This window comes from Alosa pseudoharengus, unplaced genomic scaffold, assembly GCF_046254945.1.
Source record: "Alosa pseudoharengus isolate Yale_2024_CS ecotype anadromous, Long Island Sound unplaced genomic scaffold, YU_APseudo_1.1 YU_APseudo_1.1_scf_23, whole genome shotgun sequence".
NCBI lineage: Eukaryota > Metazoa > Chordata > Actinopteri > Clupeiformes > Clupeidae > Alosa > Alosa pseudoharengus.
Window position 1 is genome coordinate 14,808,635 of NW_027468685.1, and position 14,967 is coordinate 14,823,601.

General features: G+C 43.9%; 1 protein-coding gene across 1 annotated transcript in view; it reads left to right on the forward strand.

The window, feature by feature from the left end:
* The window catches only part of pkhd1l1.1 (PKHD1 like 1, tandem duplicate 1), a 64,047-nt gene that overhangs the window by 26,931 nt on the left and 22,149 nt on the right, over positions 1-14,967 (forward strand). Inside the window, exons 38-54 of the mRNA XM_076301727.1 lie at positions 429-1,413; positions 1,874-2,122; positions 2,932-3,081; positions 3,394-3,568; positions 4,147-4,303; positions 4,709-4,865; positions 5,251-5,460; positions 7,678-7,807; positions 8,394-8,635; positions 8,927-9,063; positions 9,470-10,499; positions 10,858-11,049; positions 11,327-11,478; positions 11,706-11,865; positions 12,278-12,455; positions 12,811-12,899; positions 13,210-13,358. Coding sequence (XP_076157842.1) covers positions 429-1,413; positions 1,874-2,122; positions 2,932-3,081; positions 3,394-3,568; positions 4,147-4,303; positions 4,709-4,865; positions 5,251-5,460; positions 7,678-7,807; positions 8,394-8,635; positions 8,927-9,063; positions 9,470-10,499; positions 10,858-11,049; positions 11,327-11,478; positions 11,706-11,865; positions 12,278-12,455; positions 12,811-12,899; positions 13,210-13,358 — 4,542 coding nt within the window. The remainder of the gene's footprint in view (positions 1-428; positions 1,414-1,873; positions 2,123-2,931; positions 3,082-3,393; positions 3,569-4,146; positions 4,304-4,708; positions 4,866-5,250; positions 5,461-7,677; positions 7,808-8,393; positions 8,636-8,926; positions 9,064-9,469; positions 10,500-10,857; positions 11,050-11,326; positions 11,479-11,705; positions 11,866-12,277; positions 12,456-12,810; positions 12,900-13,209; positions 13,359-14,967) is intronic.

Here is a 14,967-nt window from a genome sequence, read left to right on the forward strand (position 1 = left end):
CTGCACATTTTGTGATGTCATCCTGCGGTTGCTGTGTGACATTCGAATGAGTTGTCGGTCATATTTAAAATGAAGAGACCACTGCAAATTTGAATATGACTGTCAACTCATTCGAATGTCACTCAGCAACCATAGGAGTCTTAATTTTTTCCAGAGCTGTTCAACCCGAAATGACACAACTTGTCTTGTTGTTTGTTTGTTGATGTTTTAAGAGAAGCCGAATTCAGACAAAAACTCCTTACATTCTCAAATCTTTAAATCCATGGCACATTTTTGAAGGTGTCTGCTAAATATAAAGAGGGTTGATGTATATTTGTTGTTTAATGTTTTCAGAGCAGAAGAATGAACAGAAATTAATAGATTATTCAATATGATCACGTTTAGGAGAGTAGCATTTGTACGAGGTACTGAGATATGCTCTAATGCAGGTGATGGTTGGAGATCATTCATGTCAAGTGGTCAACAGCACTGAGTCCGAGATCTACTGCCAGCTTAGCACAGACAGTGGTGCTGAGATTGGCACCCCACTTCCCGTCACCGTCCGGGTGAACAACCTGGGCACTGCCATCAACACAGCGCCCAGCGAGTTCGACCGGCGCTTCGTGGTTCTGCCTGTGGTGGACTCTGTGAGCCCGTCGAGTGGCAGCGTCACTGGACACACCAAGCTGACCATCACCGGTTCTGGGTTCTCAGAGAGTGTAGCTGTGACAGTGGATAGGCTCCAATGCCAACTGTTGTGGGCAAACTACACCACAGTCATGTGCCAGACGTCCCCGTCCACCACTGGTCCCCGAAGCGGGTCAGTGGTCATCCACACGGGCTCCATCGCTTCCGCGTGCGCAGGCGACTGCACCTTCACCTACTCCGCAGAGCTGGCACCGCAGGTGTTTGGCGTCAACCCCAACACCATCAGCGGCAACCTGACGACTGTGGTGGTCAACGGCACCGGTTTTGGCAGTGACGTCACAGACGTCTCCGTCCACGCCGCAGACATCAGCCTCGAGGTGACGGACGTCACCGACCGCACCATCACCCTCTCCGTTGGGCCACTGCCCGCCGGCTCTCACCCGCTCAGCGTGGTGGTGATGAGCCGAGGCTTGGCGTTGGGAGACGTCACCCTGACCAGCGACACCCGTGCCACCCTCAGTCCCAACGCAGGCAGCACAGCTGGCGGCACCCCTCTGGTGCTGACGGGTAACGGCTTCTTGCGGGGAAACACCAGTGTCAGCCTGGATGGCGCCCCCTGCTGGATCACAGAGGTGACTCCAGGGGAGGTGCACTGCCTGACTCCTCCTCATAATGCAGCGCAGGTGAAGGTGCTCGTGAGGGTCCTGGGGGTGCAGTACCCAGCACTCACCTTTAGCTACTCACAGGCACAGACACCTAAGGTCACCGGTGTCAGCCCTGCCACAGGTAGGAACAAGCCCCACCTGTTCTAATCTAGATTATGCTAAGAATTAATGAATAATTTTGGGCCAGTTACCCAATAAATGGATTAAGCCTAGTCCTATCTAAAGGATCTTTTAAATGGAGATTTCCACTGAAGTTCTCTTTTAGTCTTGCCTTACTTGGCTATTTGCCTTGCTTGGTCATGTACACGAAACCACACGATCACATTGTGTCATAATTATAGAGTAAGTTTTAGGTTCAGTTACCATATTCTTTGGTAAAGTTCATGTAGTAGCAAAGCAATAATAATGATTGTCATATAGAATTGTATGCTTCAATGTAAAAACCAAATAAATACACAAAAAAAAATCGTGCTTTGTAAAATCATTTAGTTGCCTAGATGTTTGCCTGCCCAGTTTAGATACCTTGATGTCATGCTGGTCAGATTTCATCTCTCTTCCCATCTCTTCTGATTCTTCTACAGGACTCAGCAACACCGTCATCTCGCTCACCGGCACAGGCTTTGGGTCTGACGCCAGTCTGATCTCAGTCAAGATCGACGGTGTCGCCTGTATCGTGGCCACGGTGACAGACACTCTGGTCACGTGTGCCGTGGGTGAACACGCTGGAGGCACCTTTCCCATCATGCTTCAGCACAAGGTCAAAGGTTATGCCACATCCAACGTCGTATTCAACTATGAGCTCCAACTCACTGGCGTGGTGCCATCTGAGGGTAATGCACTCTTATTGAGCTCAAATTTCTTCGGAAACAAACAAAACAAAAATCATATCACCTTTACCTCCAAATTTCAATTTATATGAGTTATTGCAATGTGAATCATTTGCATACAAAATATGTGTTGGAGAGATGACAATTACACTTTTCTCTATCATAATACAATCATATGAACATATTTGTGTAGTTCTTTTCCTGCTCTTGAACATTAAAGCAGAATGTGCTCTTTAGCTAGCATCCTTATTCTATTCTGAATGTGATGTTTATTTGAACAGATCTATGATCTATAATATCTTTCTATAGTTATTTTCATGCTCTTGAACATATATATATATATATATATATATATATATATATATATATATATATATATATAAAAAGGAAAATAAAGTATCACCGCACACTGGTGGGATTTCTTTGCTTTTTTATTTTTAGTGAACAACGCGTTTCGCCTATGCTTCGTCAGGTTCACTTCACACGTCAGGTGAACCTGACGAAGCATAGGCGAAACGCGTTGTTCACTAAAAATAAAAAAGCAAAGAAATCCCACCAGTGTGCGGTGATACTTTATTTTCCTTTTTATCTATTGACGACTGCACCTCACCAGCACCTGGAAGGCTGTGCACAGGAACTTTATCCTTTTAAATATATATATATATATATATATATATATATATATATATATATAATATAGCAGAATGTGCTCATTAGCTTGCATCCGTATTCTGTTCTAATTGTGATGTTTATTTGAACAGATCCGTGATATTTTCTGTCCTCTTCTTGTGTATGTGTTTTTTCTCCTGTAGGAGGTCTTGGTGGGGGCAACATGGTGAGAGTTGAGGGCACAGGGTTTGACCCTCGCTACTCCCAGGTGCGGATCTGTGGGGGCGAGTGTGAGGTGAACAGAAACATGTCCTCATCCACTCAGCTGCACTGTCGTACTCCACCCATCAATGGTAAGATGTCACGTAATCATAGTCGTCAGTTATCATCATAGTCACATAATCATAGTCACCATAGGGCCTATCTAAAGGGTTTAACAGTTCATTGGGAGTTATCTATGAGTTCTATTCTTTTGTTCTCTATTGTGCTGCGATGACAAGGTTTTGAACAATCGAGAGAGGAATGCAAGATTTGAAAATAACTCAAGATCACAAGCGCTTTGAGATGTTTTTGTGATAAGTTGCGATGACATCAGTGAGCTTCGCTCACATTTTACCTGCATGCTTGTGTGTTAATGGAGTTTGCGATGCACCTGCCCTTCACAGGAAGTAATGCAACACATTCCTGCCCAGTCACGGTGGTTAACGGCAAAGACTCCGTAAACAAATCCGATGGATACAGTTACAAATCCTCCCTGACGCCAGCCATCACCGACGTCTCTCCTCGCAGAGGGGGAACTGCCGGCGGCACGAGACTGACAATCACCGGCTCCGGTTTCAGGTGTGGGCGGGAACCGGAGCTGACAGAACCAGTGGAACACAATGGGGACGGAGAACACCTTAAATTACTGCCAGCAGGCACTGGGACATTTTGTCTCTGAGTTTGTTTTTGGCAACACGCGGGTTTTGATTTCTATGCCTCGCTGGAGGCGATTTTCATGCTACACTGAACTCAGTGTCATGAACTGATATGTGAAATCTTAATTTAAACTTAAGTGAACTGGTTTTACCAGAAATAGGCCTACCATTAAATACAGTACATACATGACAGGATTATACAAATCATTATGTTTGTTGGTATTAAGAGTAGCTGTACTTAAATAACATTGAAAACTTCAATGAAACAATCAAAATACAAACTTAAATGAAGCAATCAATAAAAACAATCAAATTACAATTGCGAAAATGTAATACTTACTATTGTTAGTACAAAATATATATTCTTTTCTGTGAACATTCTGAATTCTTTTGCGTCCGTCATGAATAATAATAAAAATAATAATAATGATAATAATAATAATAATAATGAAAATTCACTGGAATTATTTCTTACACAAGTTTGTGTCTCAATCTCTGCAGCCCTAACAGCGGTAAAGTTAGTGTGACAATCGCAGGCTCTGTCTGTGATGTGATGTCTGCCAACAACACCGCCATCATCTGCGTTACCAACGCCCAGGCCCGATCTCAGGAGACCAAAGTCCGCGTCGAGGTCGGAGACAAAGGTGTTGCACTGATGGTGAGGAGATAAGAAGTCACTTATAACCAGTCCTCTCCAACAGAACATTGAGATCTTGACCTTGTTCTTGATCAAATTCTTCAAATTCTTATTTTTATTACATAATTCAGTATGAACTTCAATGTGGAAGAGTACTGAGTAAATGCCAAATGTCTAGGCTTGAAATTTTTCATTTTATTGTCAAATCACATATTGAACGGAAGCCGAATTGACCTCAGACCTGTTTGAATTTTGTGACTATTCCAACAACGATGCTTCACTAAATTTATCATTATCACTATTATTACCGTAACTTAATAAGTCCTTGATTTGTTTTTACATTTGGGCTCTGATCTTCCAATCTCAGATTTTACACATACCTTACACACTTTCCTCACACTCTTGTGGTTTGGTCCGTTTTTGCAGGACCATGCAGACTTCTTCTACATCGACGTGTGGTCCTCTCGCTACACTTGGGGTGGACTCTCTCCCCCTGAGAAGGGCTCATTCGCCGTCATCACCAAAGGCCAAACCATCCTTCTGGATACCAGCACCCCCGTGCTCAAGATGCTCCTCATCCAAGGTTAGCATTAGCAACGTCTCACTGACCCAGTGGAGAGACGAGCTGTTGACACTATAAAAAAATCAAATCTAAAATAACATTGACATTAACCATACTTATAAACGTAATTATGTTCATGAAGTATTGTACACAGTCATTATAATGTTAAATCGTGCATTCTGCAGATATTTAGTTTGTACTTTATATGAAGATTAATGTGGTGATTTATTTGTTTGTTTATTTTCTATGTATTTTTTTATTTCACCTGCCACTTATTATATGTATTGTTTATGTAATTTTTTGATTCCTGTTGTCTTCATATTACTGTAGATTACATTTCATGTACACTAATACAGTGTCCCAAATAAAAATATCTAACCCTCGTTCTCCTGATCATCTATGCCAGGTGGAAAGCTGGTGTTTGATGAGAAGGACATCGAGCTTCAGGCGGAGAACATCCTTATCACAGATGGAGGAGCCCTGCAGGTTGGAACCGAAGAGGAACCGTTCCAGCACAAGGCCATCATCACTCTTCACGGAGACCTGCGCTCACCCGAACTGCCCGTCTACGGAGCCAAGACTCTGGGCGTGCGAGAGGGAGTGCTCGACCTCCACGGTAAATATTATAAACGATGAAATAATTTCTAGTCTATAAAATCATCACCCCACATCTGATAGATCTACAGGATATATATACTGTATATAATATGTCTAAACATTCTTTCCACCAAATAACATATATATATATATATATAATTAAATGAAATTAAAATACATTGTATAGAATGGTGTTTATTTGTTCCTGAATTTTGGTCAGTCAGATAGATACTGTCAGATAAACAGTTTATTCTCAGGCGATTATTAGGTAATTCTGGTTTATCATCTTTAATGGCTTCAATACAATATTGAAACTGGTTGATGTTTAAAAACCCTCCAGTTTAGAAGATGTACATGATACGTGTCACTGAGCAGACAGCCTCGGTTTTAGGAGATATCTCCAGTAATTATGACCGCCGCGCAGCGAAGCGGCGGTCATATAGGTTTAGTCAGATTTATTTATTTATTATTTTTTTTTCTTTTTCGCATGCCCAAATTTCCGTCAATGAGTCCTGGGACACTGAAAGACCGGGGTACACGAAACTTGGTGGGCATGTAACCCCACATGGATAGCATGGAACCATCGTTTTTCGTTTTGATCTGTAGCCCCCCCGCTGGACTGGACCCCCCGAAAGGAGGGTAGGGCAGACACAGTTTTCTGTGAATATCTCGAGAACCGTAGGGTTTAGGAGGACCATTTTTTTTTTGTATGTTGATCTCAAGGGGCCATGTCAACCCATTCCATAACCACTCATTTCATGTATAGCGCCACCTAGTTAAACACAAAAAAGTAAAAATGAGGTGTTGTAATTGAAGGTATCTGTGACCTAACATAGTCAAAACTGCACGAAATTGGAAGTGTATGATCATTATGACACCCTCTGTATGCACGCCAAATTTTGTGGAATTCCGTTCATGGGGGGCCACACAATAAATTAATTTATGTTACTATACACCAACTGGCCTGTAGGTGGCCGGAGACAGTTTTCTGTGAATATCTCGAGAACCGTAGGGCCTAGGAGGTCCACCTTTTTTATGTATGTTGGTCTTAACGGGGCATGTCAACCCATCCCATTACCACTTATTTCATGTATAGCGCCACCTAGTTAAAAATTAAAAAGCAAAAAATTAGGTGTTTTCATCACAATATCTCTGGCTGACAAGGTCAAAACTGCACGAAATTGAAAGTGTAGGATCATTATGACACCCTCCAAATGCATGCCAAGTTTTGTGTACTTTCGTTCATGGGGGGCCTTACAATAAAATAATTTATGTGTACATTTAGTGACGTACACCAACAATGATTCCCGGGACACTGAAAGACCGGGGTACACAAAACTTGGTGGGCATGTAACCCCACATGGATAGCATGGAACCGTCGTTTTTCGTTTTGATCTGTAGCCCCCCCGCTGGACTGGACCCCCGAAAGGAGAGTAGGGCGGACACAGTTCTCTGTGAATATCTTGAGAACTGTAGGGACTAGGATGACCATTTTTTTCCGTATGTTTGCCTCCAGGGGTCATGTTAACCCATTTCATGTACACACATGTGCACAAACAGATACACACACACACATACATTCACAGTAATCATACGTATGACACATACTCACACAGTAGACATATGTACGCTTGCACAGGCACATACGCAGGCACACACACAAGCGCACGCACACGCACACGCACGCACGCACACCCACACACACACACACACACACACGCAACATAAACATGAACATGCACACATGCACACAATTCAAGAATTTCTCAGAATTATGAACAGGCAAGATGGAGGTGGGGTTGTATAAAATGAATTTTACATGTGAAATCTATGAACTAATCATGTTTTGGTACTTGTTGTCTAGCAGATATCAGTGAGAATTGAGTACGTGTGGATAATGCAATTTAGTGAGACAGTTAGAATCATATAGGCCTTTCAGCGTGATTTATTTTTGTGGAAAAAATGTGCTGGACTGGGCGGCGGTCATATTTTGTACCGCTCTGCGGTACATCTAGTTTCCAGTATTGTCTTATTGACAGACTTGTCAGAAATATAACCAAAGATTACAAATGACCCAGAAAAGTGGTTTGAAGTTATGCAAATCAGCCCCTCTGGGTGGCACTTGACCTACTGTAGAGAGGCGCTAAGCCCCTGACACAGACACCACTGTCCCCACCAATGCCCCTGCAGTGGGTCTCTCTGTTTACCCATTTAACTCTGATCCCTGTTCCTCCAGGTATCCCCGTCCCTGTCACCTGGACACGCCTCGCTCAGACGGCTGAAAACGGCTCATCCACGCTGTTACTCACCCACCCAGTTACCTGGAAGAGTGGAGACCAGGTGGTCATCGCTACCACCGGTCACAGGTATACCCCAGAGCAACACGAGGGACACATGAGCCCTTTCTGTGTACAGACACAGGAAGTGTGTGTGTTTGTGTGCATTTCCAGTAGATAAAAAAAAAATCTTTGTTCTTCTTGTTCAGAATAAACAGCAATAAGGTTGAGTTTTCCTCATTGTTTTCATTGTGGAGCTAAGGACAAATGCCAAAACACATTTTTTTGTCAATATGGAGGCATAGTCCCTAGAGAGATAGTAGTTCCATCCATCCACCAGAGTGATTCAGCATTTAAAGCAGCACTGTATTAATTTGGGTCTAAAACTAGTGAGCTATTTAGAGGCACTGCATGAGCATTGAAGGCTAACTGGTGTCTTTTGACAATAGTCAGCAATGTCCTGCTTTAAAAACAAATTTTGCCCAGAATACAGAACTGCGTTGTGCATAATATCCTGGGCAGCGGCTGGGAAGGACATGTGTTTATCTGCCCTTCACATAACAAAATACCATCAAAATGAATCTAAAGAGATGATGCCAAAAGTAGTTGGCTGATGAAAGCATTCCTCAAAACACTTCACCAACCACCTATATGTCTGTTTTTGTGACTCCCATAGGCACAGCCAGAAAGAAAGTGAGGTGAGATTCATCTCCACCGTGTCGTCAGACGGCCGAATGGTTGCACTGACGGAGCCCCTGGAATACACCCATCTGGGGGTGACCGTCACGCTGCCCGACGGGACAGAGTTCGAGGCCCGTGCGGAGGTGGGCCTCCTCACCAGGAACATTGTGGTGCGCGGATCAAACAACATTGAGTGGAACGACAAGGTCGAGGCCTGTCCAGCCGGCTTTAATACAGGTGTGCAAGAGCATGATTACAGCACCTATTTCAAATGGTAGCAATGGTTAAGTTTTGAGTGCATACATTTAACATAAACATAGCTACGCAAGTATGTGCAGTATTATTAGGAGATTTTTCTCATTTGACAGATATAATCTTCAATATACCCTGCGATTAGATTACCATTTTGTTTTGCTCGTGATTTTGTAAAATTCTCTTACAAACTCCATCCATTTGAATGATATTTAAACAGTACTACATAGCTATTATTTTAAATGGCAAATTTTAAATCATATTTATTTTGGTCAGGTGAGTTTGCAACACAGACCTGCTTCCAGGGGAGGTTTGGAGAGGAGACAGGAAGTGACCAGTTTGGAGGCTGCATTATGTTCCACGCCCCCAGACCAGGAGAGAACCTGGCCATCGGCCGAATTGAACATGTCGAGGTACTGTCCCATTGTCACTGATGCTTGGTTTTTTAAATAACGTTTGGTAAATGGTAAATGGACTGCATTTGTAGCTCTTTTTCTTCAAAGCTCTTTACAGATTTATGCTCTTCATTTGACCCATTCATATACACATTCACATTCACACACGTTCACAATGCAAATGGAGGATTACCGTATTTGATGAAAGCAAAGTTTGAAGGACACAATTATTTGACTATATGAATATAAGTTCCTATATTGAATGGATGGATCTCATGGAACACACACACACACACACACACACACACACACACACACACACACACACACACACACACACACACAGGGAGAAAAAAACTTTTGAATAGTAGTGTGTCATTGGAAGGGTGGGATGAGTCTCATAGAGTGTGTCCACCCTCCGCAGCTCTTCAACGCAGGACAGGCTTTCCGTCTGGGCCGCTACCCGATCCACTGGCACTTGATGGGCGACGTCAACTTCAAGTCCTACGTGCGCGGCTGTGCCTTGCACCAGACCTACAACCGCGCCGTGACCATCCACAACACACACAACCTCCTGGTGGAGCGCAACGTCATCTACAACATCATGGGCGGCGCCTTCTTCATCGAGGACGGCATTGAGACGGGCAACGTGGTCCAGTACAATCTGGCCGTGTTCGTAAGACAGAGCACCAGCCTGCTCAATGACGACGTCACACCCGCCGCCTACTGGGTCACCAACCCGAACAACGTGATCCGACACAACGCCGCGGCCGGCGGGACCCACTTTGGGTTCTGGTACCGCATGCACGAACACCCCGATGGCCCCAGCTATGACCCGAACATCTGCCAGAAGCGCGTGCCCCTTGGTGAGTTCTCCAACAACACCGTCCACTCGCAAGGCTGGTTCGGCCTGTGGATCTTCAAGGAGTACTTCCCGGTGAAGGACGGCCACTGCAATCGCAAGAAGCCTGAGCCAGCCGTGTTCCGCTCACTGACCACTTGGAACTGTGAGAAGGGCGCGGAGTGGGTGGACGTGGGAGCGGTGCAGTTCAGCGGCTTCGTCATGGTCAACAACGAGAAGGCGGGCATCGAGGGGAAGCGCATCATCAGTGACTTCGTCGGGGACTTTGGCGAGGAGCTTGGGGCAGCGGTCATTAACAGCACCCTGGTGGGCCACGTGGACGAGCTGATGCTCGGCGACAACTACTGCTCGACCAGTGGGGTCATCCTGCCGCTGGACGATGGCATGAGCGTCATCTCGAGCACGTTCATGAACTTCGACCGAAAAAGCTGCGCAGCCATCGGCGTGGCTAGGATTGATGGGACCTGCATTGACCGGTGCGGAGGCTGGGGAGCCCGCTTCTCTGGGATCAAGTACTACAACTCGCCCAATAAGGCCAGTTTCAGATGGGAGCACGAGGTCAACCTCATCGACCTGGACGGCTCCCTCACAGGTAAACACCACACCTCACAACACTGGCTTTGATGCCTTTGATTACTGTTTTTGATTAGAAATCTAAATGTGAGCTTTGATACCTCCCAGCTGCAACATACACTGTCCATTGTCAGGTAATTAACAATAACTCCCCAGTGTATTTTTAGTGTACTATTATATCAGGATCAGGCTCATATTATGTCCTCTGTTATATGTTATGTTCTGACTAATGTAATAGGTTATAACTTCTTTAATGTGTTATGTTATGACCAGACTTACGATATATATTTACTGTAATATGTCATGTTATTACACTGTAATATGCGTTATGACCAGACTCACGTTATGACCACTGTCATATGTCATGCTCTGACCAGGCACTGTGGGCAGTAAGGTAGCCCCAGCGAGCCCCCTCTTGGACCCGTCTCTCTGCACGCCTCATGATGAGTGGAGCGTCGGCTTCCCCGGGCTCATCTGTGACCCCAGCGTCCACTTCCACCGTCTGGCCTTCAACCACCCTAAACCAACTTCCCTGGAGGGCAACTTCGCCGTCATCTCCAATGGCTTTGGTAAGTCCTCCATACACACACATACACACACACATACACACACACATACACACACACATACTGTACAGTACATACACATACAGACACACACACACACACACACACACACACACACACACACACACATACAGTACATACACATACAAGCCCACGCTCATTTGCAAATAAATATGATGTAGTGTGAAGGGTTGTTGTTGAGGCAATAGTGTTTCTACAGATAACAAATGATGTATAGCTTTGTAATCAAACGTGCTATAATGTCTGCTCTACTCATTAGGGGCAAGCATGGTTCCGTATTTGAAAAAGAGGATGACTCACCCGCTGGGCTGGATGGCCATGCTTCCCTCTGGACAGACATACAACTGGTACTTTAATACTTTGGAACAGCTCACCAACATCTCATATGACGCCACCTTCTATGGATTCAAGGTAAGACGGTAATTCAGCTCAACAAAGAAGGGGTTCTATATTGGACATTTTTTTTTAATGTGTATAATTCAGGTTTATTCATTTTTATGAATGTTTTGTATATTTATATTTTAACTGATTTATTTTCAGATTTATATTGTTTTAGTTTCTCACTTACACTTATAATTCGTACGTATAATTCTCATTTTTCCTCATGATCTGTTCCACTGTCCCTCCCTGACTCACAGCACGATGAGTTCATCATCATCAACCACAATCTGACCCAGAGTCCAGACAGTTTCAATATTATGGACAAGCGAAATGGCTCCACCGCCCCTCTGACCAACGCTGCTAATGTGAATGGAGACTGGTATTTCAATAAGGACACCAAAAACGTGTACTACATAAGTAAGACAACTCTCTATTGCCACCTACAGTAGCTGTCAATGCTTAACACCATTTCTGCTTAACACTGTTTCCATTTCAGAATAATTTGACATGGTTCAGAACTAACAAATGCATCATACATACATCCACTACATCTTTTAAAATGTTAAAATCAAAGCATTAAGATCAAAGCATCAATATTTCTGACTCATATAATAAAAGGTTGGATAATATGTTATGTAATGGTAACAAAATGAACTACTCTGGTTAGGACATTAACTTAAGTGTTGATTGCACTGTCTGGGACACAAACTTGAATACCTGTCCGTCAGTCTGCACTGACCCTGCTGGACTGACTGTAGTGTGGACAAGGCATTGATTGCAGACTGACTAACGGGACACTGACTGTTCTGCCTGTCTGTGCCCCGGTCAGTCTCTGGGAAAGACAGTAAAAGCAGCCGCAGACGCCGCTCCAGTGTGGACCCTCAGGAATTGGACAGAAACGTGTACTTCCAGGTGTTCAACTGCTTCTACCCCAACTGCCAGGCCCCAACACCGCCGCCCCCAGCAACACTGGCCCCGCTGCCCACAGGAAGACCAAATGACTCCAAGTGAGTCCCTTGCACACACTTACCCAAATCAATTCAATTCAGTTTTATGTATATGTATATTATTATAAGTATATGTCTCAAAGCACATTATAGAACCCAGCTTGAATATGACACTTGAACTGACTTGAATTGAAAGGTGCACGCGCGCACGCGCACACACGCACACACGCGCACACACACACACACACACACACACACACACACACACACACACACACACACACACACTAACACACCCACATAAATACATAGAATATATACATACAGGATGCACACGCACACACACATCTATAATTTTGATGAGCATCTAATGAACCTACATCTGAACCTTTCGTTCCATTTCCTACTACTACAGGGACTGGTCCAATGAGTCCTTCTGGAAGTCCTCTGCAGAGAACAACTTCACTGTGCCTTCTGCAGGCTCTAATGTGGTTATTCCAACAGGTAACATATTTCACTTTGACAACAAACTACTACAGGTTCTTATTCCTTATTCAGTACTCCACATAAGCACAGATACATGATATGCTGAGTGCAATTAATAGTGTACTTGCACTACCTCATCATCATCATCATTATCATCATCATCATCATCATCATCATCATCATCATCAGTATCAGTTATTACCACTACCATTGCATTATTTCTTCCTCTTTTTCCTTATTTTTCTTCATCAACATCATCCTCATCCTCTTCCTCATCCTCACCTCCATAATCTTTCGTCCTCTTCCTCCCCATCCTGGCCGTCACTAGGCGCTTGGGTGGTGCTGAATGGGGACACCCCTGCTCTGAACAAGCTGACGGTGAAGGGTGTGCTGGAGATCCGCGATGATGGCGCCTCTCGCTCTCGCCGCTCCACTCCCAACAAGATCGTCCTGGACGCAACCTACATTTCCATTCAGGTGAACTCACACTACACATTTACATTCAGAAACATATTGACATCGTTTTTTATTGTTTTCTTGATATCTTGTTATTGCATTGAGATATTGTTTGATCTAGGCCAGTGTTTCTCAAACTTTTACAGACGAAGGACCACTTAACCAATAAAAAAGAAACGCACGGACCACCTAGCTAAAACAATAAATAAAAGATTAGACCTACTTCCACAGTATAGACTACACAATAGGCCTACTCACTGAACCACCTTGCTTATTATGAAACCTATGAATATAGGTTTAGTCAGATTTTTTTTCTTTTTCTTTTTCGCATGCCCAAATTTCCGTCAATGATTCCCGGGACACTGAAAGACCGGGGTACACGAAACTTGGTGGGCATGTAACCCCACATGGATAGCATGGAACCATCGTTTTTCGTTTTGATCTGTAGCCCCCCCGCTGGACTGGACCCCCCGAAAGGAGGGTAGGGCAGACACCGTTTTCTGTGAATATCTCGAAAACCGTAGGGTTTGATCTCAAGGGGCCATGTCAACCCATTCCATAACCACTCATTTCATGTATAGCGCCGCCTAGTTAAACACAAAAAAGTAAAAATGAGGTATCTGTGACCTAACATAGTCAAAACTGCACGAAATTGGAAGTGTAGGATCATTATGACACCCTCTGTATGCATGCCAAGTTTTGTGGAATTCCGTTCATGGGGGGCCACACAATAAATTAATTTATGTTACTATACACCAACTGGCCTGTAGGTGGCCGGAGACAGTTTTCTGTGAATATCTCGAGAACCGTAGGGCCTAGGAGGTCCACCTTTTTTATGGATGTTGGTCTTATGGGGGCATGTCAACCCATCCCATTACCACTTATTTCATGTATAGCGCCACCTAGTTAAAAATTAAAAAGCAAAAAATTAGGTGTTTTCATCACAATATCTCTGGCTGACAAGGTTAAAACTGCACGAAATTAAAAGTGTAGGATCATTATGACACCCTCCGAATGCATGCCAAGTTTTGTATACTTTCGTTCATGGGGGGCCTTACAATAAAATAATTTATGTGTACATTTAGTGACGTACACCAACAAGGATTCCCGGGACACTGAAAGACCGGGGTACACAAAACTTGGTGGGCATGTACCCCCACATGGATAGCATGGAACCGTCATTTTTCGTTTTGATCTGTAGGCCCCCCACTGGACTGGACACCCCGAAAGGAGGGTAGGGCAGACACAGTTCTCTGTGAATATCTTGAGATCTGTAGGGCCTAGGATGACCATTTTTTTCCGTATGTTTCCCTCCAGGGGTCATGTTAACCCATTTCATGTGCACACATGTGCACAAACAGATACACACACACACACACATACATTCACAGTAATCACACGTATGACACATACTCACACAGTAGACATATGTACGCTTGCATGCACAGGCACATACGCAGGCACACACACACAAGCACACACACACACACACTCACACACACACACTTAACATAAACATAACACAAACAATCAAGAATTTCTCAGAATTATGAACAGGCAAGATGGAGGTGGGGTTGTATAAAATTTTACATGTGAAATCTATGAACTAATCATGTTTTGGTACTTGTCT